Here is a 27,501-nt window from a genome sequence, read left to right on the forward strand (position 1 = left end):
AAATTTGTGACAAATAAGGAAGGCTATTATTATTAATTTATAATACTCATTATCTTTTCTGAGCCCAAATCTCCCTATAATAACACATTGGAGAAGATCAGTCATCTTTTCTTCCACTGAAAATATGATTATGATTATTTGGAGGGGGGAGTAAGGCAAATTAACTAATTAGTATATATTAATTGTGTAAATTAATGAGTAAAAGCTAAACTTTTAAATCACAAAAATTCCCAAGTACAACTTACTTTTTTAACTTCTTCCTTTGCTTTCTTAGAAAAATACCTCCTACTTAGTTTGGTAGCTGGCATCCCTGGTGGTCTAGTGGTTAGGATTCGGTACTCTCTCCTACTTAGCTTGGTAGCTAGTATTAAGGTCATGGTTTGATGTGCACCCCGCTGCTCATGTGTCTGCCAGGAAGAAAGTGGCAACCCCAATGGAATTTTGACAAGTTGGAGAGAGAGAAACTCCTTTAACTCTGTGGGTTAGTGTGCTGTTCAGAACAAATATTGCCAAAGGTTCGAAATTATTTATCCCCCACTTCCGAATCTTGCTGATTTAACTCTCAGTATTCCTGACGATTGTACCCTACTTCTGTCTAAGTTCCTATTGATATGTAAACATCTCTGGTGCTTGTTGAATGCACAAGGGTCTCTGTCCTAGTATCTGGAGCCAGTTTTCTCCCAATCTTCTGTTTTGATGTCACCTACAGCTGCAGTCACCACCAGAAACCTAGTGCCGGGACTCTTAAGAGTTTGACACAGTCATTTGGTTTTGTTGAGGTACTCCAGATGTGTCTGCACCATTTAGTGCCTGTTACAAAGTTAATTATCCCTCGAGTTCTGAAGCCATGGCCTTTGCTTTGTTTGTCTCTGGTAGTCCTTTCCGAGTTGACTTCGATGTAAGCTCACTGACCCTGCAAGTGTGTACTAACATTTGACTGTATGAAAAGGCTGGTTTGTGGTTTTTGAGCATGCGCCCTAAGTTTTATAGACTATGATCTTACTGCTTTACTCATCATGAGATGTATGTCCATCCTGAAAGGGTTATTTATGACAAATCTTTTGACCGATTGTTGTGCAGTGGAGCACTAAATGCAACATTGGTGTGCTTGGTTCTTAAATTCAGTTTACTAGCACAACCATACATTCTTAGGGTTTTTTTTTTGGGGGGGGGTGTTTTGTTTTGATCTTAGTCTATCGCCAGCACGTCACTCGTAATAATTCATCCATCTTCTAGTGACCCATCCATACTGCCTTCTGTGTCTAACGGCTTTCTACGAAGGAATCTTTCTCTATTTAACTTTTTGTTTTAGCATGTTAAATAGACCTGGCTAATTAATTATTTTCCTACAATACTGCTTAAGGTTCTGGGTTCTTACTGCCCAGGGAAAGGAATTGTCTCGATATATCAACAAATAATAAAAATGGAAAGAACAATGATTTGTTTTCATTTTGTCTTTAATGAGTTGCATTTTACAAAGCATTTCACTTTCTAAACATGATTTTCCTTTTCTAATAGATAACTGCCTACAATAGACGTACTTTTGAGACTGCAAGACATAATTTGATAATTAATATAATGTCAGCAGAAGGTAAGCATGGAAAATATGCCGATGATCACTTCTTATTTATAAGAAGGATTTCATTGTGTTTATAAACATGAAATATAATTGTTGATTATAAAGCACCACATCTCTACTATAACTGGTGAAATAGTAAAATGTAGGAAAGAAAACCAAGCCATTTCTAACTTTTTATAAAAGTGGTGTACTGTGCTGACGAACTGAGGCTGGCTCGTCACCAGATGCTGATGATGTCTTCAAGCCTTGCTGCATCAGTGCTGAAGTACTAAGATGCACCTGCTTCCAAGTCGGCTCTAAAGCCTGTGAGTTAAGCCCAAGAACACAGTCATTATCAGCTACTTTTATATTTAACTTTGGTGTAATTGTAAGTAGTAGTTTAGCTGCATGTGAAGATAAGCTGTGGTTGAGGGACTTGGGGTACATAGTTTGCTAATTAGATAGTTGGGGTACACAGTTTGCTAATTAGATGAATTTGCCCTTTGTGTCGCAAATGTTAGAATCCACCGACAATTTAGAGTAACATGCTCAAACTCTAAGTGACTTCTTGAGGATTTTGAAGGTTGGGGACACAGGAAATATAAAAATTATGCTTATATTTTAGCAAAGACTAGGAAATGTGTTTAACACTTAAAATGTTTTAGCGAGGCTACCAACTTGAGATTGGGGAGACAGGGGAAGGGACCATGGGAAGATAGCTGGGAGGGCTTAGAGAGAGGAAAGGGGAAAAATATTACCATCCCATACCCAAAACTTGAGGGATCATCGTCATCATCATGATCATCATCATCATTATTTTGAGTTTTCAAGAAAGGGTTCTCTGTATAGTCCTGGCTGTCCTGGAACTTGCCCTGTGCACCAGGCTGACCTCAAACTCACAGAGATACATCTATTGAAGCTTAAATGTTAAAAAAGAAAGAGAAAATATTTTAGGTACCATTAGAAAATTATAAGATAATCTTCTCTATACTTCTGTTAGTAAAGGCACTAACAGGAGGGAGCTGTTACAGTTCTTTTCCTCTGAAAAAGAGAAAAATAATAGTATATTCTTGATGGGGAATTACTGTTCCTGTTTATTGGCAGAAAATAGGCAAACAGCATTTTGCCAGAAACTAGTATTTTGAAATTCATAATAACTCAGTAAAGCTGAGTTAAAAGTTGCCTTTAGACTGTATAAAAGAAAGAATTAAGTTCAAGATCAGCAATATGTGCCTGGAAAGACTGCTCAAAGACTTGAATGGCCTTCAGTGGGTCTTCCCTTAAGTATTTTAATAGTACCAACTGCAGACGACTATGCCAGGTTAAAAATGCCAGTGCTGTTAATATATGATAACAAGTGCAAGGTCTAGTTCTATGGCCCTAGACATAGCATTCCCTCTCCACACTCCCACCCTCTACATGATTTTTAGGAATCCATAGATTAGGGAGACTGATTCTCAACTTCATCAGGGTTGGATAGTTGTATCTAGTTTAAGCTGTTCCTGCAGAATTGAGAACTCTTTAAGTGGGCAGAGTCATTGTCTTTTCCTTCCCATTCTGGATTCATGGTTGGGGTCACATATTTACACCACGGTGGCTTTGGGCTCTTGGACCTTGTAGTTATAGTCTCAAGAGACCGTCTTTGTCAGATATGACAGACTGGAAGAGAGCCTGGTCTGCAGTTGGACCTTTCTCTTTCTTTAGTCTGGTCTCTGCTGTAGAACGTGAACATTCAGAGCCTGTTGTAGGTGGTAATGTCACGTGGGGGTCCATATTCATGTGCTTGCTTCCTGATGTAAGAATGCTACACAGTTGGAGGGTCGGAAGCAAGCGTTGGCAGCTGCTCATCTGCACCAAGTAGTTAGAAGCCGTGTTAGTGAGCGGGGAGAAGACTGGAGAAGTCTTCTTTGGAGTTCAGGCAGATCTGCTCGACTTCTTTTCTACATAGGGTTCAGTGACCCCAAATGCTTTGAAACCACTAAACTAAAAAGGTCACACATTTGTCCTTGCCAGTCTAGACAAGGTTCATATGTACTTGAGAATGGACGTCTTTGAACATGGCCTTCACGCATGCTGTTTGCCCCAGATAAAGTTTAGAAAAAGGAAATAACAACGTTGTAAATCAGGGTAATCATGTTCAGCCCAGCTCTTGGGCCAGCTGTCTTCTACTCTGAGTGACCTAATGGGAAATTAGTCATGTAGCCTCCACAGCATGGTGCTCAAAGAGTACATAAAGTGAATCCCTAAATTGGGGTTAGCACCTCAGAGCCCTGCCACCAATCTGCTGGCCTACTGTTCTCTTGGCCTCTTTGATTTCCAAATATAGCAAGTATGGGATTTCCCCAGAGTTAGAAAGCTCCTGTGACTCATCCCAGAGAGACTTGGCAGTAGTTCCTGGCCCAGTAGACAGCAGTCAAGCTGCACAGTCCAGAACTTTGGAGGGATACGGTAGCACCCACAAGGCCTTGCAGTAGATCTCAGAAAGAGAACCGCTAAGTGGGGCTGAATGGATCAGGAAGAGTCTAAGAGTGGTGGGGTCCCGGGGTGGGAGAGAGTGGAGAGGGGTGGAGTGGAGGCTGGCTTTAAAATAGTTAGGGAAAAGAGTAATTGTATACATCTGGCCTATCCACGAGTATGTTTGCTATTATTTATAAATATTATATCATTTACCACTGAGAAACTCTTCTTCATGCTTCATTTGTGTGACTGTTTCCAGGCATGGGGGAAAGTGTCAAAGATTAAGCTACTGTTGTATGTAAAGAGGAAATGCATTTGTATAAACTGAAAATTCATCTGCAAGAAAGAGAATGAAGAGATCCTATTTTAGAAGACTACATGTAGGCTATGCACTGAATAAATCTAGCCAAACTAGTGCCTTCAGGAGAGGGGAAAGAGTTTTCTGTGAGTAGGGCCTTACAGAGCTGTGGCTTCAGAAGTGGTCACCACTTGCTACACAGCTCTGAAGAAAACCCTGCAGCTGGTGCTGGCTCCCTCACTGAAACTCTGGTGTCTTGTGTCCATAAATATCAAAGAGTCTTCCAAGAAATGAGGTCATTAAGATGTCAGGTGCTTATTCTATGTTTTTATTTTCCATTAATTAAACAAGAGTAGATTAATTTACAAACTCATGTTTTTGTTTAAATAAATTAGAGAATGTACATAGTATAATTAGTATTGGAGACGTTAAATCTGTTTGGAACTCAGAAATATTCATATAACCAACCTTTTCATGTTAAAATAGGGGCTAAAGTTTTAATGTTTTATAAGTTTTTGCCATATGTTCGAAGTCTGCAGAGCACATTATAGACACAGTCTCTAACTTAGAGAAAAATTAGATGAGATAAATTGAAATTATTGTATTTTTCTGAGCATCTCTAATCTTCCACTCAAAAGTATGGGGGCGGGGTACAAGAACCTGCAGACATTCCCACTCTTATAATCCACATGAGTCTCTTCATTTGCCCTGGTTATAAATAGTTTTTAAGTTAACTCCTATTATTGCACAAATAGTATTGTGTAAGAAGAAAACATTATAATTTTAAGAGACCAATCAGGGAAAATGTCAGCAATTTCAGAACAACACTTGAGAAACTGAATTTTTGTTTGTTTGTTTGTTTGTTTTTGTTTTTCAAGACAGGGTTTCTCTGTGTAGCTTTGCGCCTTTCCTGGAACTCACTTTGTAGACCAGGCAGGCAGGCATCGAACTCACAGAGATCCTCCTGCCTCTGCCTCCCGAGTACTGGGATTAAAGGCGTGCGCCACCACTGCCCGGCAAGAGAAACTGAAATATTTTTATTTAGTTAATGTTTCTTATATTAACAGACTGAATTTTATATTAGGTTTATTTAAAGTATATTTTAAAAAATTTTGTTCATTTGTTTTTTGTTTTTCAAGACAGGTTTTCTTTGTGTAGTCCTGGCTGTTCTGGAACTAGCTCTGTAGACCAGGCTGGCCTCGAACTTCTGCTGCTTCTGCCTCCTGAGTGCTGGGATTAAAGGGGTGTGCCACCACCACTGGCTTAAAATTTTTAAAGAAGAATTTTAGTGAATGTTTTGGAAGAAAAAAAAAAGCTCACTAAAACTCTTAACTGTGAAACTATACAAGAACTTTTTTATTTTCTGAAACATTTAGTACACAATAATCCAAATAGAATCATTGTAAATTTTAGAATTCTCACCAGCTATATAATCAGTATCATAGAAAAAAAGCAATGATTTTTAGCATGTTCCAAACAATATCAGAAATATTGTAAATTAAAAACACAGGCTTAGTCTTTTCTTTCTTCTTCCTTTATCTGGCTAAATTCTGTAATTATAAATTACCTCCATGAACCATGGATTTTATTATATTGTACATATAGTTCAATGTCTAATGTATATTATGTTCTTAGACACATCATCAATTACAGAGAAGCCTTTGAAGTCACAGTAATCCCTCAGTACCCACCAGTGTTGGTTCCTAGATCCCCTTGGATACCCAAATCAGAGAACTCTTAAGTCCCCTATATAATATGTTCAGGTCATATGTAAAAACTATTTTATGTAAATAAAAAAACTTTTAAATAAATATTTTTTACATATGACCTGTAATATGCTTCCATATGTGAATCATCTCTAGATTACGTATTATACCTATGCAATGTATGTTCTATATAAACAGTTGACATATTGTTTAGGGATTAATGATGAAAAAGTTTATATCTGTTGAGTACAGACATAATTTTGTTGTTGTTATTGAGACAGGGTCTCACTATTCAGTCCTGGTTGTCCTGAAACTCACTATGTAGACCAGGTTGGCCTTCAACTCAACAGAGATCTGCCTGCTCTGCCTCCTGAGTGCTCTACCACTGCCCTCCAGTCAGACATATTTTTAAGAACAGTTTGGGGTCACAGTTTGTTTACTCTAAGCATCTGAACCCATTCAGATGGAGAATTGACTGCTCTGTATTGCTATCTGCTGCCAGGTCTATACCAGAACTCCACAAAGCTCAAATTGCTCTTTTAATTTAAGAGATTGCTTCATTAAAGATATGCATATCCCTTTTCATCAACACTAGAGTTCCCGTTGCCTTATCAAGCAGAATTCTTCATCAAAAATATGAATGTGGAAGAAATGTTGGCCAGTGAGGTTCTTGGAGACTTTCTCGGGGCTGTAAAAAATGTGTGGCAACCGGAGCGCCTCAACGCTATAAACATCACGTCGGCCCTAGACAGAGGTGGCAGGGTGCCGCTTCCGATTAATGACATGAAGGAGGGGTAAGAGAACTTTGATCTCGTTGCCTTAAATGTGGATTTTTAAGTATGGTGACTTTATCAAACTTATTATAGATGGAAGATAGTCTATTGCATTTTTCTTTTTAATAAGAAATAGATATTATGAAGATATGGACATATAAGCAATTTTCTATATTGACAAAGAGATAGTATCAATGGTTCCTTCAATCACAGTGCCCAGGTCCTGTGAATCTAATTGTAGATCAGGATGGACATCATAAATTATAGCACTAAGCCTTTTGTACCTTCAGAGACAAGCTGATTATTTTAGGGCCGTGCATTTCAAAGGAAATTGATGCCCAGTTCTCAGCTGGAGGACTCACCGCCTGCTGGAGCTTTATTCTAGGAAACTATTTCTTCGCCTTTCACATTCTTTCCACCATGTGTTGGTGGCTGATGGCTGAAGTGGATTTGAAATCCATTCCTGTGACACTAGAGCCAAAAGTTTGGCCTTGTCACTCACAAGCTGGGTGACATTGCACAAATGTGGAACCCCTCTGTGCCTCAACTTCCTTTTCTGTTCCTGTGGGGATGACATTCTCTCTCAAGGTTCTTACAGGGATTAAATGAGACAGTGCATTTGAGATGCATATGTCAGCTCTTAAGCAGTACAGAGTGTGACCTGTGTGAGTAAAAACACTCCTGTTGGGTCCGTTGAAAGCATCAGTTTCGATATCACACCCAACTTCCATCTTTAAACTCCTTATCTGTAGGTCGATGGAGAATTGCTTCTCACTCAATCCTATGAAAGTGCAGTACGTGGAATAAATCAGTTTGCACAACATATCCCCCTCCAACTCTCCCTTCTCCCATAATGCTGGTAACACTTCTATGCGGGCCCTATCTAGAATTAACTAGGATAACTGGATTCAGAAGAATCAGATTTCAGGGCAGCTTAATGGAGGACTTGTTTGGAAATAACAGAAAAGCTCACAAATACACATAAATGAAGTCTGAGAGGGTAGGCAGGAGCAGGGTGGGGGAAGCGGTGGTCTGTGAAGTGCAGCTTAAAATTTCAGAATTAAGTTTTATCTTGAATGTTATAGCCCTGGATTTTGAAGTCAGTCAAGCACACATAGAAGTGCTCTGAGGAAAATGGCGGGCTTATCTCTTCTCGAGTGCTGGTTGGCTTTTTATATGAAACGTAACTCTGGAGCTTAACTTTTCACTGTGGAGTTCCAATGTGGATCTCTTTCCCAGTGAGTAAATTAAAAAGCATAACTGTGGAACAAGTTGAGCGGGGGAGCCCCCCTGAAAACACTCTCCCAACTCACCCCTTTTTCAGCAGTTCCCTTAATGTGTTCCAAGATGGTTGTTAAAACAACAGCCAGAAAGAGTTCGGAAGCAACAGCATGAGCCTCCAGGTACCAATGGCCATACTTCCTCTGACTTACACCTCCTCCAGTCGGTAGTGCAGACCCTGATTTTCAGATGTGAACTGAACTAATGGTTGAATAAGCCACTCTCTAAACCAGACACCAACCCAAAGCAGAGCTTTCCAACTGTGCTGATCTTGAGAATGATTGGTTAAGTATTATTTAAAATGTAGATAATAGGTTAGTGGCCTCTGGTACCCTCTAGAGATTTTGAGGTTTTGAGCTGGGCCTGAGCATGTGACTCTAAATTAAGAACAGAATTTTGGCCCTCCAAGTCCTTGTTGAGAGTCATTAGCTAACTGACCCGCAACACCTGCTTGAAGGCAAGATCCACTGTCAGCTATTTAAGAGAGCCCGCCCTGTGGCACTTATTTAGACTCTTGTCTCAGATCCCTGCCCAACTTGAAATGCTTTCCATGAGCTTTAATTTAATGTTAAGCCTTAACCTTTGCAAAGTATGCATAGGAGAAGTCTTTTAAAATAGTGTTTCTATAAATTGTGCCTGATGCCAGCTCTGTCCCTCTAGAGTCTCCATGGAAGGCCCAGTGAAATAAGACCCTACTTGAGTTACAGTTGCAGGAGAAAAGTGTGTCCCTAGGAATGATTTGTATATTTTCTTTAGTTGTTATATAAAGTTAAGATAACAAAAGTTTCTTTACCCACATTGCCATATGAGGATAAGTAAATTCCACACTTTTCTCAGCTCTATGCCTTTCTTTCTCTTTATTGATATATAGAGTGTGTATATATATTTCACTTAATACTCTTTTAAATGATGTATGCAGTGCATATGTAATTCACTTAATACATTCTAAAATGATACATAGTGTATATATGTAATTCATTTAATATATTTTTGCCTTTGCATTTAAAAAGTCATGCACTCTAAATATATGTAAAATGAAATATTGAAAATATAAACAAGGAAGGGTAGATATGGCCAAAGAATTTCAGATATTGCTTTTCTATAATCTTATTTTAAAATAATGTGTATGCATTCATAATAGTAATTAAGAAACTAATAAATGTGTTCTCTTAATACTTAATATAAATTGTGCTCCAAGATTTAGAGGAAAAAAATAAAGATCTTCATGAAATTACCTTTTTTTTTTTAAACTCATGGCACCCACAATCTACTAACGACATTTGTGTTTTCTCTGCTTGGTATGGCATCACCAACAGGGGACCTAGAGTGGCTCTTAGTAGTAGACCCTTTTATGCCCATCTGTGGCCAGAGGTGCCATTAAATCCCAGGCAGCAGGGCCCCTTCTGCAGCATCATCCTAGCTCATCCTTCATGATGAGCATCTTCGCAGCTCTACAGGACCCTGCTGACAGCTTTCAGACTTCTTCTAAATCAAACAGAAAACAATTATAAAGATTTACTTCAAAGTGAGTAAGCTTCTGCAAAGGAAGGCTGAGCCCTCTGAAAAGAATCATTTTCACTTGCCAGATTCATAACCCCAAAGCCTCTGTGCATGGATTTGGTGTTGCTTTTGCTCCTGACATAGAGCCAAAGGCTGAGGACTCCTAGATGTATTTAGCCTGGGCTAAAGCTGGGGGAAGAAGAGCAGGGTCGTATTTCAGGCTAGGCATATGGTAGCTGCCAACCCCGGGTGAGTGATGTGGTGTAAATGGTGACTATGAAGGGAATGATGGGGTGTGAGGATTAAAGAATAGACTCACTTTTCATAAGAGATTGTCAAACCTATTTCCTCTGGTGACCAAAGCGTGCAGATCTAGCCTCAATCAGTGGCAGAGAAACTGTCTTCATTTATTTTCTGGATCATTTCATAAAATACTCTTTCTAACTGGCTGGGTTTTGCCTATGTCAGAAGCCTCAGTGAGAAGTGAGGAGGAGAATGTAAGTCAGTGGCTGCCAGATACTGTGGTAATGGAAAGTCATGATGCTGGGCCAGGGTGCTCAGCTCAGAAATTATCCTCATCTTTTCCCTTCTCAGAGAGAGAGAAAGAGAAAGAGTGTGTGAGCCAAAGGTGGTCATTCCTTAGGAGCCGTTCACCTTCTTCCTTTGAGACTGGGTCACACTGGCATGAGGCTTGCTGATTAGACTGGGCTGGGTGGACAGTGAGCCCCAGGATTTCACATGTCTGTACTTCCCCAACATTGTGATAATTATGAAGCTTCCAAAGGCTGAACCATGAAAGGCATTATAGTCTATGGAAGTTGGGTGGGTATTATCCTGAAGCAAAGGGATCTTTGCAGAAAATGGCTGATAGGAAAGCTTCTGTGTTAGGCTTATCACATACAGTGTAGAGTAAAATGAGACAGAATGAAGGAGTGTTTATAGATGTGCAGATTTTAGATGGCTCAAGGGCATCATCCATGAAACGTGGGCCATCGTAAATCCACACAGCATCTCTACTCCTCCCTCAGCCTCCCTTTAATTTATACCAATTCTCACAGAAGTTACAATAATCTTGTCTTCAGGTCTCTGAGAAGTAACTATACCCTTCTTTTTATTATTAAGAAGGTAATATATTTTTAACTGTTTTTTTCTTTTTCTATTTTTAATATGAGGAAGTTCACTACAAACTCAAAGCTCTAGATTAAAATACAATTATTAATCCCTTTATAATTTTGATTTCTGGGCTTTACTTAGTCATTTGGTTGTATATCTTATAAACAGTTTTATAAATCTTTAATTTTACATCTTTTTTTTAGTTAATTGAAATTGCATACAGAAGAAGTGGGTTGAGAGGCACCTCAGAAGATGGTGCTGCCTCTCTGGGGAGCTCACATTCCTGGGTGACATGTAACATGCATGGATATATTCTCAAGTTGGTTTGTGTTTCTTCTGGGCACAAGATCAGGAGTCAAATGTATCCCATGAGTAGGACAATTATGGAAAATATGTATTTATCGTAATCACTGTCTTGCTGTTTTGAATACAGTTATTTTCCTGTTTGTTGATTCCTCACATCAAATGTTTAAATGCCTCAACAAGCACGTTCTACTCAAGGGAAATTGAGGTGTTCAAAATTGTAATAAAACTGTTTATAAGGAGTTTTATCCAGAGTACAAAAGCTCCTGGCATTTTGAAGCATAATATTTTATAGTCATCTAGAGTAGCGGTTCTCAACCTGTGAGTCATGACCCCCATTGGGGTCACGCGTATCAGATGTCCTGCATATCAGATATTTTCATTATGATTCATAACACTAGCAAAATCACAGTTGTGGAGTAACAGTGGAATAGTTTTATGATTGGGGGTCACCACAACATGAGGCACTGTATTAAAAGGGTTGCAGCGTTAGGGAGATTGAAAACTACTGACCTAGAGCTTTGTCCTGACAATATGTGCCCATCTCAACTGTTTAGACACATTTGAAAACATATGGTTGGGTTCAAGATAACAATTATCTTTATTTTAATTGATAAGAATTTTTTAATATATATCCAAAAGATACCTAAAATGAAAACGTCATGAGAGACATAATTTTTTCATGTACAGCATTGAGTTGGTATTAAGTATGGTCTCATATAAGATTATATATTAGAAAGAGCCAATGTGTCCAAAGTTGCTTATTTTACAAAAGAAGCAACAAATACACCTTTTGACCTAGGAGACAAGTCTACTTACTGTCTATGACTACTCATCATGGCATTTGTATTCTGTTTGTGTTTTTAACTGATAAATGCTTTCCATCTGCTCAGTTATTCACTGAGCAAGTAGGCTTGCAGAGGACAATGGCAAAGATCAGGTTTAAGAACATTTACAGGGCTATTGCTTTGCCCCCATGTAGGGTGTGTGTGGCTCAAACTAAAATGGTATCAGTGAGATGGGACCAAGTGACACTTGTGTTTGCGAGTTATTTCAGGGCAACTGTCAGCAACTGATGATGGATTGAGCTGTGAGAGAAGGAGCCGAGTCAAAGATGATGGCGCTGGAGTTCATGACTTGAGCATCTGGGGTTGCCAATCACAAGGAGAAGGAGATAGAAGGAGGAACAGGTGGAGGTGGGGTGGGGTCAAGATGAGCTCAGTTCAGAACATATCAAGTTTGAGGAGTTTATGGATCGTCCTAGTAGAGATGAAAGTAACTTGGCACAGTGGCAACTGCCATAAAAATGTTTCCACTTCTAGGCATGTCTTTTAAGACAGCAACAGTAAGAAAAATACACAGAGATAGGCTTTACGATCTTATTTATAACATCAAAAAATTAGAAGCAACTGCATGTCCAACTCTGAAATAATTGCTGAATAAATCATGTGCACTTAAAAAATTACATTGCCATAAAACCATAATTACAAAGACTACAATATGGAAAATGCTCATGACACATTAAGTGCAGAAACAGGATACAAAATTAAATTTTAGAGATGATTGCAATTAGGTTAAAATATATGCATTTGAAAAATATTCTGCAAGGTACATTGGAAAATGAAAATAGTTATCATGGTAATATAAATGAGTTCTTTTTTATATTCCAAGTTTTCTATAATGTTTTTATATTGCTTTTATAATTTAAGAGAAAAACACATTTCAAAGTACCAAAACTTTTTATGCTTATTTATATTAACTTCAGCTGAATTAATCTAAAATCTTACTAATTGTAAATGCAAATCACTGTCATGTTTGAGCAAGATGGCTCTTAGCAGTTGTGAGAAACACATCCATTTGTCTCTGTTTATGAAAATACTTTGCAGTTATCAAGAAAAAATGTACGGTGTTGGGCAGGCAGTTAATAAGGGGATGGAGATTGGTTTGTGTGAAGCAGGAAGGCAGTGATTCATAAACATAATATATCACAGAACACTTGACTTTTCCAGTGATTTCTTACATCTACTTTTGTTCTAAATTTTCCTTTGATCTTTAACTCAGTGCATTCTTTATTCTTTATTCCCCCAAAGGCATATAGTTGGTGTTTTTAACTTGTCTCTTCTGTGAAACTTCAGTCCTAATGAAAATTGATATAAAAAAATAGATTTGTACAGCCATATGGCAGACAGTTGTCATCTCATATGTGGCCGTGACATCATGCTTTCATTGACACAGTTTTGAATTTTTATATCATGTTTTGGTTTATTTCACATTAAAATACAATAGCATTAAGCCAGGAGTGGTGGCTCATGTCTATAACCTTGCTACTTGGGTGGTTGAGGCAGGAGGATTGCTGTGAGTTTTTAGCCAATCTGGGCCACATAGTGGGTTTATAGTAAGTCCAGATTATAACAATGAGATCCTATCTGTCTCAGAAATTAAGTAAATAACATCTTTATTAAGGTAGAATTCACATATCACACAGTTAACCCACTCAGAATGGATGACCATTACATAAACTTGAGGTAAATTTTACCATCTTGGAGTTCTCCACTCCCGCCCCTGTCCGCATCAGTAGTCACCACCAACAGCCTTAGTTCTTGACAAACTCTATAGTTTACTTGGCTATTTCTTTGCATTTACCTTTCCTTGTGCATTCCACATAAATGAAATGGTGCAGTATGTGGTTGTTGTGGTTGGCTTTTTCATTATTTAATATATTGGTTCCAAGTTTTATCCATTGTAGAAAAATATTTCGTTGTGTCTTATTAGTGAGTAAGACAATATTCTGCGGCTGTGGTCATTTGTTTGCTCATAAGTTGACAAGCCTTTGGATTATTTTCACATTTTTACTATTAGAAATACTACTGCTGTGAAATCCAGCTATACATTTTGCACAGAGATCTGCTTTCATTTCTCCTAGGCATGTCCATGGGACTAGAATTCCTGCGTCATCTGGTGCCCCTGTCTGTAACCTTTGGAGGAACTGTTGAGCTGTCTTCCGAAGCCTTGAGCCAGCTCACATTCCCAGCAGCAGACTAGGAGGGATTTGATCCTTCTGCATTCTTCCTAGCACCAGCTTTCATCTTGCTTTCTGATTATCATCATTTTAGCAGGAATTAAGTGGTATCTCCTTGTGGATTTGATGTCTCTCTCACTAGGGGCCAATGATGTTGAGTCTCTTTCCATATACTTTTTACGTGCAATGCAACAAAACAATTCTTTTTCAAATTTTCTTTGAAGATATGGCTCTTCAGATCCTTGACCATTTTTTAACTGGGTTATTTGTCTTTTTAAGATGTGAGATTCCTTTACATACTCTGGATGTAAGTGACTTATCAGACATGCAATTTGTAAATACCCCCCTTTGTAACTTATCTTGACTTTCTTGTTGTTGCTCTTTGAAGCATGAAATGTTTTAATTTTGATAAAGCTCAGCTTATCTAGTTTTTGCTGTCACTGCTGGAGCTTTTGATGTCAAAGCTAAAAAAACCATTGCCGAATCCAAGGCCACAAGGATTTATTCCTATTTTCTTCTTAGGGTTAATAGCTGTAATTCTTGCATTTAAGTCACCGTATGCCTTTTTAAATAAACTACTTCTAGAGAATTTTTAACTTCATAGAAACAAAGAGAAAGGACAGAGATGCTGTGTATGCCATTGTTCCCACACCTGTAGCTTCTCCAGTTATCATCATCTTTTGCCAAAGTGGTCGAGTTGTTACTGTTGATGGACAGGACTGATGTACCATCAGCCACAGTCCATTGCTTCCATGGAGGTTCATTGTTGGTGGTGTACATTGTATAGGTTTGGACAAATTGCATATGGCGTCTATACACTTTATAGCATATCACACTGTGTGGTTTCACTGCCCTGAAAATCATCTGTGTTCCCCTCTTCATCTTTCTTTTGTCTCTGCCCTCTAGCAGCTACCTTTTTAGTCTCCCCAGAGTTTTCATTATCTGGAATGCCATACAGTTCATATAGTTGGTCTAGTACTGCGTGTACCCTTTTTATATTCTTTCATTTAGTAACATGCACTTAAGTTTCTTTTGCTTAATAGCTCATTCCTTTGTGTGTGTGTGTGTGTGTGTGTGTGTGTGTGCTGAATAATATTTCATTTTTCTGGATGTACCATAGTTAACCATTCCTCCCACTGAAAGATATACAGATTGCTTCTGTCCTTGGCAATTATAAATAAAGATTCTTTATTCTTTATTTAAAAAGTGTTTTGTGTAGGTCTAAGTGCTGGATCCTTTTGTTAGTAGCTGGGCCATTAGGTAAAATATGCTTATTAATGTTGTAAGAAAATGTCAGGCTGTCTTCACATTGGCTGTACCACATTGTGTTACTTCATTCAGCAAAGTTCCAGCTTCTCCTTGTGTTCCAGAGTTTATTTCTGGTCTCTCAATGCTGCTGTAGTCAGTTTTTCCCTAATAATATGTGATATGGGACACCTTTCATATTTATTTGCTCTCTGTATATTTTCCTTGCTAAATTATCTATTAAGGTTTTTCTTCTTTTGAAATTAATTTTATTTATTTACTTAAAAAAATTTTTTTGAGACAGTCTCAAACTGGTCTTGCACTCATTAGCTGGGAATGGTTTTGGATTTCTGATCCTCTCGTCTTCACTGCCTGGATTGCAGGATTACAGATGTATACTGCCATGCCCGGTTTATAAGGTGCTAGAGACTGAACCCAGGATTTTGTACATGCTAGGCAAACACTCTGCCAAGTGAGCCATCTCCCCCAACCCTGGGAAACCTTTAAGTCAGTTTCATTTTATTGGTTTATGTTTGATAGCAGCTTTTATGACATAAGAGGTCAACAGATGTTTCCACCCAGGCTCTGGACAGTTTCCTTGAAAGTTTGTTTACTAGGGGAGAAAATTTAAATTTGTTTATTTTATCAATTCCTTTATTTCATGAATTATACCCTTAGTGTCTTGTTCTAGAAAGTCATCTAGTGTTTCTCCGTGTTACTTTCTTAGAATTGTGTAGTTTTGCAGTTTGTACTTAGGTTTGTGACTGATTTGGAGGTAACACTTGTGACAATTACAAGGTATATATGAAGACTCAATTGTAGTTTTTTTTTTAAATGTATACATGACTGTTCCAGCACCATCTGTTGAGAAGACTGATGTTAGCGTATGTGTTCCTCATTACAGGTCAGTGAACTATACGTTAGACAGGTCTTCTCTAGGTCTTCTCTAGGTCTTCCCTAGGTCTTCTCTAGGTCTTCCCTAGGTCTTCCCTAGGTCTTCTCTAGGTCTTCTCTAAGTCTTCTCTAGGTCTTCTCTAGGTCTTCTCTAGGTCTTCTCTAGGTAGCTTACAGAGGCCTCTTCTTAGGCTCTCCTTGGCTCCACTTCCTTGTCTGGCCCTTCACTACAACTACATTGTTTTGATTGCTTTGCTTCACTGGAAGTCTTGGGGTGGGTTAGTTCAGTCCTCTCTACCTTTGCTCTTCTGTTTCAATATTATGTTTGATGTTCCGAGTCTTTTGTTTCTCTGTAAGATTTAGAAGCAACCAGTTTGTCACTATTCACAAAACAAATCACTGGGCTTTTGATTGGCATTTCGTTGAGATTATGAATTAATTTGGAAAGAACTATCATTTTCACAATACTGAGTCTTCCTATTGGTAAACAAAATTGCTCTCCATTAATTTTGTTTTCTTATTTCTTTCATCAGGTTTTGTTTTTCTCGTATATAGTTTGAATGTACTTTTAAAGATTTGTTTAGTTTATTTTTGTTAGGTTCTAATGTCAAGGGGATGTGCTTTTGTTTCAAGATCCATCTGTGCTGGTTCGTAGGAAAACAATTTTCGGTGCATTTGCCTGTGTGTTCTGCTGTATTCTGTAAACTTACTGTAATGAATGTTCTTAGAGGCATTTGTGCATTATTTTGGATCTTGTAATCTGTGAACAGATGTTTTTATTTCTTCCAAATCAGCATACCTTGTATTTCTTTTTCCTCTTTGACTACTTTAGTTAGAACTTCCAGTACAGTATTGACATGGGAAATCTTTGAGTATTTTTTTTCTATTCATCGTTAGCTGGTTTTGATTCTAAAAGATGATCCACTAGTCTACAGTTCATGGGCCTCCAATAGTGTAGCCGGTCATCTCTGCACTTCTTCCCATCATGATCTTGATGCCCCTCGCCTGCAGAATCCCTCCTCTCTCTCATAGATTGGATTCCCAGAGCTCAGCCTGGTACCTGGCCTTGGATCTCTGCATCTGCCTCCATCAGTCACTGGACAAAGGCTCTATGATGATAGTTAGGGTATTCGCTAAACTGGTCACCAGAGTAGACCAGTCCAGGCACCCTCTGGACCACTGCCAGCAGTCCAAGGTGGTGTCATCTTTATGGGTTCCTGAGAGCTAGGCCCTCTGGATACAGAAGATGGTTGTTTGGCTCGAACTGTTTGGTGAACACCCAGGCAGGGGGACCGGGATCTATCCCTGGTGCATGGGCAGGCTTTTGGGAATCCTGTGCCTGTGGTGTGATGCCTTACACAGCCTTGGTGCAGTGGGAAGGGGCTTGGACCTGCCTAGGCTCAGTGTACCGGGCTCTACTGACCCCCCATGGGAGACCTTGATTTGGGGGATGTGGGGATGTGGGGTGGCTTGGGAGGGAGGGCTGGGAGATGGGAGGAGGTGGTATCTGTGGGTGGTATGTAGAGTGAGTAGAAAATTTCTTAATAAAGAAAAAAACACTTTCAAAGTTAAAACAAAACAAAACAAAAACAAACAAAAAACATGATCCATATTGAGATTAGGAAGTTCCCTCCATTCTTTTATCATTCATGAATGTTTGATTTTGCTAAATGATATTTCTTAATCTATTAATAAGATAATTCTCTGTGCAATTCACTGATGTGATAAATTAATTTATTTTTAATTTATTTTCATAGCTGGGATAAATTCTACATGGCCACCTTTTATAATTTTATTTATACATTGTTAGATTCAATTTGCTGGGTTTTTTTTTTTCTTCATTTTGTTTGGGTTTTTATATATACTCTGAAACTTACTGGGTGGTGAGTGAGACTAGCCTCAGACTTCTGGTTCCCCTGCCTCTGCCTCGCAAGTGCTAGATTATTGGCACCATCTAGAAAATGCTCTCTTGGCTTTTGTATTCTGAATGACATTGCAGGAAACTAGCATTATTCCCTTAAAAGTGTGGGGAAGTCTGACTGCAGTGTGTGGGTCTGCTGTCCCCACACTGAGGGCTGGTTCCTGATGACTTTCCGTGGGGGGGGGTGGTCTCCCCCACTTGTTCCCTTTTTCCTAGTTAGGTGAGACGGATCTCCCCATAATTACTCATGTGCACAATCGGATTTTACGTATGGAGATGATCGTGGTATCCCTTGATTTATCGTGCCATGAACTCTCTTGTAATGTGTACTATTTATTTTTGATATGAACCACTTGTATACCCCCATTTGCCTGTTTATCATTTTTTAAAAGAATTTCCTTTTGATTTTCCTCTTCAGTCTTGTTTCCAACGCATTCATTTCTTCTCTGATTTTTATTGTTGCTTTTTATTTGTGTACTTCAGATTTAATTTGCCTACTTGTTTTGTTTTGCTTTTGTTTCCTAAAATGGAAGTTTACGTGACTAATTTTAAATCTTTCTCTTTTCTAATATATGCATTCAATGCTATACATTTCCCTCTAAGAACTGACTGCCTTGGCTATAGCCCCCCAAATTTGGAAAAATTATGACATTCTTTATAGTTATCTCAAAATATTGTAAGATTGTTCTTTGAGGGTTTTTTTTTTTTGTTATTGTTTGTTTGTTTGTTTAACTCACATTATGTAGACCAGTGTTGCTGGGTCTGGTTCTGACTCTGTTCGTTTTTTTTTCAAGCTGTGATGTTTGGACTGATGCTGAGTAAAAGGAACTGCTGTAAGTTAAGAGGTCGTTAAGATGTGGGACTAGAAGAGGTTTCTCCAGCTTTGGCAATCGGTCTCAGTTTTAAGTGAGCCTGTGCCTGGGAGCTGAGAGCATTGTGGGGTTGAGTGGTCGCCACAGCGGTGGAATTGAGCGTTTCCCCCTCTCGGGTCTGCTGGGCTCCTCCATTAGTCCCAGCGGTTGAGACTCTGCACTGTTTCTCCTGAAGGCAGACCTTTTTCAGAACAGAATTGTTCCGTTCTCTCTTTTTTGCCAACAGCACAAACAAACACATTGTGTTTCCCGAAGACGTGGACCCAGGTCTGCTAGTGAGAGCGCACATAAATGTGGGGTCCTTGATGACCAGACTGCCCTGGAGTTGGTGACTCTCCGGTTTCTCTACACTGACCCTGCAGCAGCTCTGTAACTGCAGCTCAGCTTTCCTCCTCCACCACCTCACAGGCCCCTCGGGCTCGCAAACTTCTTTTCCAGGAGGTTTTGATTCTCTGTAGTCATCTGTTGGTCTCTCCAAGTCCCAGAGCATCAGTTTTCTCTATGGCCTTATTTATCTTGTGGGCCTAAAAATTGTTCTTTTTTTCCAGTTTGTTTGTTTGTTTGTTTTAATGGTAGAATATGGTGGTGATTGCAACCTCCTGTGCTAGCTAGACCAAAACCAGAAGTCTTTTTTGATCAGTTTTGAGTTAACTTGGTTTTTATGGCATGAGATTGTGGTGATGAAACTTAAAATTTTCTTCATTTTCATGTGGATACCTAATTGTTCTAAGACCATTTATTGTAAATATTATTCAGCTTCCATCAGACTTTCTTGTAACAACATTTACAAGATTTACTAAATAAGAGAGTTGATTTCTAGATTTTGGGTTCTATTTTATTGATTTGTATGTCTAACTCCATGTAGTACACACTATATCTTTATGTTGTAGCTTTGAGTACATTTGCAAACCTTCACTGTTCCTCTTCCAAATTTGTTTTGTTTACTCAAAATTTTCTTTTTTAGCTTTCTTGGACTTTATGAGTCTTGAGATCAGGTTTTTTTTCCCCCCAAAAAACAGCTGGAGCCTTGATAGCCTTATCAGATTTTATAAGTAGCTAATTCTTATCTTTAAGAAAAGAAGTTATAGTCCTTTAGCGAATCTTTTCTGTTTTCTCCTTTTCTCTGGAAAGTTGATAAGATCCCTGTCTGAGACTGTCCCTGCCACAGCTGCCTCTGTGGCTGTTTCATTATGAAAATCCTCTTTCTCAATTCAGTGGACTTTTTTCCCCATAATTCTAAGGGCATTCTTCAAGAAAATATGTTTGCCTCCTCTGGTGCCCAAACAACAGTTTTCTCTTAGGTGAACTTCTTAGCAGAGGGGTCTGTGTGCTCAAAACACTGACAGAAATGTCCAGTTGAATAATGAAGTCAAAAGAGAGCGTGGCTGCTCACAGGGGTAATGTCATAATTGCATTATGATGAAATCAAATGAAGAGCCATTACTTACAACTATTATTTTAGTGATAGGGTTATTTTCTTAACAAATTTATCTGTAAGTAGTCAACCAAATATAATAATCAGGGTATATAGCACGTAGCTGGTTTGAATGCAATAAAAAGGATGAAATATAACTTCTAGACATTCACATAGGATGGAAAGGGTCCTGGGTACACCTAAGCACTCAGTAAATAATGGTTGAATAAAGGAATGGACAGCAGGAGGCCCTCCATGAACTGCTGCTTTGAAAGCCTAACTCCCACCTCAGAGATGGTTCTGGTTAATCCCTCAATTCAAAAGGATAAGTCTTGTTTTCAGGGGTAAATTGTTTTTTGTTTGTTTTTCAGTGTTTTCAATTTTCTTAAAGGATAACTTGAGAGTTTCACATTTTTGCAGCGTGTATGTCATGGTTGGTGCCGATGTTGCATTTTCTTCTTGTTTACGAGAAGTTGAAAATCCACAGAATCAGTTGAGATGCAGTCAAGAAATGGAGCCTGTGATTACATGCGATAAAAAGTTTCGAACTCAATTTTACATTGACTGGTGCAAAATTTCACTGGTGAGTTTTTTTTTTCTTTTTTTAAATTTTGATTTTGCAAATGTAATTAGGAGTCTTGTGTCTGGACATAACATCTGACTAGAACCTGAACTGCTGTTGGGATTAAATCCTCGGTTTTCTTTGTCAACTGTGTGGACTTCCTTGTTTTTAAGGATTTGGTAAATTAGATGATGGTACATCCACTTAAGAAAGAGTCCCACCACCTTTGTACTCCCCACTTGATTAGTTGCTGAGGCTGAATTAGCTCGTGGGTGGTCCAGAGGAAGCTCTTGGACAAGCAGGAGGCTGTGAACTCAGCATACACTGGGACGCCGGTGTGGGGTGAGTGGAATGCGCCGCCCCGGCTCCCTGTGAGGGAAAGGATTACAGAAAAGAGTGCAGGTGAAGCTGTGTTCTGCTGTGACCCAGGCTTCTACAAACTCAGGTGACAGAGCTCAGCAGACAGGAGTGTTTCCGAGGGAAGACAGTATTTTGCCCACAGCCTTAAAAATAAATGTATCAACATTCGAAGTTTGTTTGGTTTTTTTTTTTAACTACCTTAAGTTTTTTTTATTGATTAAATTTGTTCTATGAGAGTTGCAAACATGTTTTGAATTTGAATGCTAAAATATGTAAGTGGTCTGACACGCTTATGTGTAAGAGATGTATAATATTCCTGTTTATCCACAGTGCCTGTCTTCTTTGTATCTCTATGCAATATTTTGGGCTTACTGAGATTCTTTAATTCTCTGTGACCTTTAATTCTTTGGTGACCTTTAGGTTTAACTTCTGTCACTTTTTATGATTGATGGCGAGTGATTTCGATCTAAGTTTAAAACTGACGTCTGAACAAAGCTGCTGACACATAAACACAACTGTCATCTCATGTCTTAGGGAGGCGACTGCAGGCGGCCTCCTGGCCCCGTGCCGGCCAGAGAACACATTACTCACGTAGTTGCGGTGCTCGGCATTCCCTGTGGCTTTTTGCCCTGTGTGCTTTTTCTCCTGTCTTTTGTATCTTGGAAAAATTATACCCTTTCTTTGCCTTCCTAAATCACATAAAATTACTTTTCTTTTAAACTGTGGTTTATGTACAATCTTGGGTAAATATTAGCACTGCAGAGCGCAATAATTCAGTCATGGTGCTAATCATCTGAGGCTGTGAGGGAGCAGCTGGGACCATGCCTGCCACACACTCCTCTCTCACCAACCAGGAGACAGCAGGCCCTGCCAGCCGCATTCTCTTCGGGGCTGTGCTCTTACGTGAATTTATGTTTAGCAGCACTGTCCACCTTCCAGAAGTTAAAAATCATTTCCCTTTTGAAAGTTTTGAGGGCAAGGCTTTTATAACTGGAAAGTTTGGGAATTTTCATCTTAATTTTACATGTATATATTTACTTCTGTGCCATGTCATTCCACAAAAATATTTCTTGACAATTCTTAGTATTTAAGGAGGCTGCAGTGAAGGAGTTACTGGGCTGGGTGTGGTGGCGCATGTCTGTCATCCCAGCACTCTGTGAGTTTGAGGCCAGCCTGTCCTATATAGGAGCTCCAGGCCAGCTGAAACTACATTCTGCCTAAAAATAAAATAAAATAAAGATAAACATAAATAACACAGTCTTACAACAACCATAAAAAATATTTTTGAATGGTAAAAGCAGGACCTAATTTAAAAAAAAAGCATAAGATTATGTTGGACAACCAGTTTCCTAATAGCAAGAATAAAAAGCCAGGAAATTGAGTTATTTAGTTATTGTTTGGAAGAAGGCTGTGTGCCGATTCCTCTGCAGGTACTAAAGGCTTGGCTGGCGTGACAGAAAACCAAGCTCAGTTTTCCAGCAGAGGATGCTGAATAAAGCCGAAAATAATTCTCCCAACCTTTTTTTTTAATCACCAAATGAAACAGATTTCACGTGGCTACCTTTTTAATGCCCTTCAATAAAAACCCCAGTAGAATTAAACGTAGCACAATGAAGGCAGATCAGTAAATACAAGATGAGCGACCATGCCGCCGGCCGGCCGAGTGCATGCACGCTGTGATCTGGAATAGAATGTAGTAGTGCTGCACCGTTGGAGGGGGCTGTCTTCTGCTCTTTTTACTAAAATTAATGTCAGCCAAATAGAAGAAAGATTGAGTAGTACCCTGGAAATTGTCTTTTCTTTTTCCTACTCCAGTAACCTTACAAACCATCCCCGTGTACTGGTTTATCGGCCAGTTTGTTAACATTTGCACTAGAAGCTGATCACAAGAAACTTATTTTTAGTGGTCTTAAGGCCTTCTGCTGTGCAGTAAACATGCAGATACATGCACACACATCTCATGGCTGCACGTGTGTATGTGTTTGTGTTGCAAGAAGGCTAGGACAAATAGACTCCGATAAAGCCTTTACTGCCTTCATCCGCTCTTTCCCTAGCACCGATAAAGAACAACACACCAGGATGGTAAAGTAATTGGGAAACTAATTGGCTTTTGAAGGTAATTTGTCAAAGACTGTTTTGGTGTGTCTGGATCTTAAAAGCTCCTGTTTGTAGCTATTAATTTGATGTGTACTTATTTTCTTTTGTATCAGGTTGATAAAACAAAGCAAGTGTCCACCTATCAGGAAGTGGTTCGTGGTGAGGGGATCTTGCCCGATGGTGGGGAGTACAAGCCCCCTTCTGACTCTTTGAAAAGCAGAGACTATTACACGGATTTCCTCGTCACACTGGCCGTACCGTCGGCGGTAGCATTAGTGCTCTTCCTAATACTCGCTTATATCATGTGCTGCCGGCGGGAAGGAGTGTGAGTACTTTCAAACACTAGTAACGACCTGACAAGTCTGTTAAGACAACGACATAGACGATCCCATTAAAAGCAGAGTTGTTGCATCTAGTTCATAAAACACACTGGAAATGAAGTGAAATTGGGTTCAAGTCAAACAGCAATACTTTTCCCCTTTAAAATGAATTGTAGTTGTGGGTCTAGCAAACCAAATTAGGGGCCAAAATGACTTTATTCAGAAATGATTAAGGCTAGATATAAATTCATGATGGAAAAACAGTATCAAGAATAATTGAGACTGGACACCGTGGTTATGTGAGCCATCTTGTGTGAGCAGAGACAGGAGTCTATTGAGATGGTAATTGCATTTAAATAAATAAATTGTCTTAGTCAGTGTGATGAAAAGTGATGGTCAGAATTCTTCTTGAAGTCATTCTGCTGTCAAACAGGGTGACACAATCTAAATGTTTAAAATATATTAAAAAAAATAACCCAGGAGTAAATTAATGAAAATAAGGTATCATTTGAGTAATGAGTCTTCCCTTCATGAATAGTTAGTACTTTCAGGACATCTATGTCAATTAAGATAATCTCCTGAGATTACTTGGAAGTCAGGGTAACAAAGCAAAGGCTCAAAAACTCATAAAGCAGCAAGTAACAAATTCTCCATTCTTCATCTAGCCTGATTTCATTATGTCATAGACTTTATTTCAATCAAGAGCTTGACTCTTAATCTCCATTTTTTCCATTTTCTGTGTGTTTCTCATCAGTATTCCATCGCTGTCTGTGTACTCATTCTAGCAATATTGTAAACCTGCTGGCAAATGCTGCCTGGTTGCATTTGAGTCACAGCATCAGCATCTCCCCATCACACAAAGTCCCATGAGCATATAGTCTTAATGTTCCAAATATCAATGCTATTATTTAATTCATAAATTTTGTTTTGTTTCTAGGGAAAAGAGAAACATGCAAACCCCAGAGTAAGTGTCTTCTTTCCTGTTATTTTCTTTCTCATTGTTTCCGTCACTTCTTGGTTTCCCATCATGCTCCGTCGTACATGTGTCTCACGCTTTCTTTTCATTCACCATCATTCATAGTTGACTTCACAAACGTGAAAGCTGCTTTCTAAATAGAGAAGTTTAGGATGGGCAGACACTAAAATTAAAAAGGGCTCAAAAACCTAAGGTAACCTAGATAAAAATTAAACCTAAACTATTTCAGATTCAGAATATTAACATGTCATTGATATCATGTGATTTCCCAATTTGCATTTCTATAAACCAGAGGACAGGTGACAAGGCCTTTCATACACGTTTTCCTGAGTCTACAATAATAACCTTCCATAAAATGAAACTCCTGTGAGTATTTATAAATACTGCCCCACCGGAAGCAATAATATAAAAGCTATCATGATTTTATCTTAATCATAGGAAATAAATAGGTAACTAGTTTATGACTTGGGCTGTAATATTAACGTAGTAGCTGAGTTTGACTTGAGACTTACATAAAGGTGTGTGAGATGTATGTTTTTCTGAGCTAGTTTGAAGGATACCTCCAAAGCAATAATGTCTTCTTTTTAAAGAAAGTGTCTTTTTCAAACTGATACTCATTAGGCTAATACATCATTTTAAATGTGTTGTTTTATTTCTTCTTTTATGTAGCATCCAACTTGTCCATCACAGTTCTATTCAGAAATCTACCAAGGAGCTTCGCGACATGTCCAAAAACAGAGAGATTGCATGGCCCCTGTCTACACTGCCCGTGTTTCACCCTGTGACTGGGGAAATCATCCCTCCCCTGCACACAGACAACTACGACAGCACCAACATGCCGCTGATGCAGACACAGCAGTAAGTATCCATGTGGAGGCACAGTTGTCAGCATGCATGGGTGTTTTACTAGGATCTGTCAAAACCATAGCGTTTAGCTGTTACTGGTTTGGTTTATGTATTATTGGAGGACACCATACCAAAATATCATGACTTGACCTGACATAAATGTAGGAGAATCATTTTCCAGATGTTTTTCATTGGTAATAAAAATGTATCAACATTAATATGTGAGAAATTGACACTAATAATAATCCATATGTTTGTCCTAAAATGAACTCATTGTTAAAAGATAGGTATAGACTAAAGCATGGCCATCACATTGTTCCTAAGAGGCAATGGGTTTGATTTTTCTTTTAACTACCACAGAACTATAATCAAAACTATTTTTTCCGTATAAAAGATGTGTGTGTGTGTGTGTGTGTGTGTGTGTGTGTGTGTGTACATCAAAAGAAGCAGCTCCGATTTTGGCTTTGAACATATTATTATTATTATTATTATTATTATTATTATTATTATTATTAAGGCAGGGCTTCATGTAGCCCAGGCTGGGCTTGAACTTCTGGTTTTGCTTTGGCTTCCTGAGTGCTGGAAGTACAGGCATGTGTCACCATGTCCAGATGAACATACGCTCAGTTAGAGCAAATCGCTCATACATCAAAGACAATGGTCAGGAAGCCATGAGGTGCCTTAAAGAATAGGTGTGAGGAAGGAAGGTGAGGGATTTTATATGCTTAGAAAGTAGATTTTGATAGATGAAGTGCTAGGTGCATCTGTCATTTATTCCCTTAGAATATAGCTCTCTTTTTTCCTTGTTTACCTTATATTAGAATGGGTTAAATTGAGATGCCCCAAGAACTAGAAGCCACAGTTGTATTTTTGTGTTCATTCCTATTTTTAAAGTGAATAGTATGGATATGCAGAAAAATCTCTCTGTCCTTCTGTCCCTTACTTCTTCACACATACAGAGAGAGAGAGAGAGAGAGAGAGAGAGAGGAGAGAGAGAGAGAATCATACTGAACACAAATATTTTTTTCCATTGAAAGTGCTTATTTATCATAATGTAAAATGTATGTGCTAAATAAGATCAAACAGTAATCCCATGGAACAGTGTAAACAGCCTGGCTCCATGCATTTACCCAAAACACTGAAAATCTAACCTTAAATTTCTATCTACTTAGAGTTGGTTGTATAAGCTAAGGCTGTGTGTGTGTGTGTGTGTGTGTGTGTGTGTGTGTGTGTGTGTGACTAATTCAAGTCCTTCAGCGTTGGTTAAACTTTGCATACATTTGAATTCAGGATTTTAGAAATAATTTATTATATTAGTGATGTGCATATATAAGCTTCACAATATTTAATGTAGAGAATGTATGTACATTCATGTTCTCTTTATAAAGGCTAGTGGCCTATTGTTATAGGTTTATCTAAGACACCATTTCCTAGAATTAGGGACAGATAGAAAAATCAGTAGTTTTAAGAATATTGTAATAATTTACAGCTTATCCATCTATTTAATTTTTAGATGAAAATTGAGAATAATCTTATTCATTCTCAGGATCATATTTGGTACTTAAGTACTGTTTCTTACATTGTGTAGAGGGTTCATAGTTTTCAAAACATGAAGTTATTACATATTCTTGAAAACAAAATTTTTGTTTGTTTTTACATTTATTATTTTGGGGAGGGCTGCATGCCATAGTGCTCATGGGGTGTTTAGGGACAACTTTGAGGGGCTGATTCTCTCTTTCCGCTGTGTGGGTCCTAGGAGTCTATCGCAGGTCATTAGCCTTTGTAGCAAGTACCTTTATCTGCTGGGCTGTCTCACTGGATACTTCTTGAACCTGTGGGGAACGGTCAGAGTGGCTAACTCTCCAGAGAGCACAGGTCTGGGAGTGTTTCTGGTAATGGCGTCACGATATGGAAAACTTTAGACTACAACAGGAGTTACTTGCTATGGTGAGTTTGAGAGCTTGGGTATACATCATGCAGTTAGCC

The 27,501-nt window shown here is 38.7% G+C and overlaps 1 protein-coding gene across 8 annotated transcripts in view; it reads left to right on the forward strand.

Moving 5' to 3' along the window:
• The window catches only part of Sgce (sarcoglycan epsilon), a 70,797-nt gene that overhangs the window by 31,139 nt on the left and 12,157 nt on the right, over window positions 1-27,501 (forward strand). For 4 of the 8 annotated variants that reach the window (XM_028869801.1, XM_028869805.1, XM_028869799.1 and 1 more), the window contains 6 exons: window positions 1,519-1,591; window positions 6,615-6,813; window positions 20,775-20,937; window positions 23,487-23,698; window positions 24,631-24,657; window positions 25,339-25,527. In XM_028869801.1, the coding sequence (XP_028725634.1) occupies window positions 1,519-1,591; window positions 6,615-6,813; window positions 20,775-20,937; window positions 23,487-23,698; window positions 24,631-24,657; window positions 25,339-25,527 (863 nt within the window). The remainder of the gene's footprint in view (window positions 1-1,518; window positions 1,592-6,614; window positions 6,814-20,774; window positions 20,938-23,486; window positions 23,699-24,630; window positions 24,658-25,338; window positions 25,528-27,501) is intronic. The other 4 variants (XM_028869804.1, XM_028869800.2, XM_028869802.2 and 1 more) reach the window with 1 other exon arrangement.

The sequence above is a fragment of the Peromyscus leucopus genome, chromosome 3, assembly GCF_004664715.2.
Source record: "Peromyscus leucopus breed LL Stock chromosome 3, UCI_PerLeu_2.1, whole genome shotgun sequence".
Taxonomy (NCBI): domain Eukaryota; kingdom Metazoa; phylum Chordata; class Mammalia; order Rodentia; family Cricetidae; genus Peromyscus; species Peromyscus leucopus.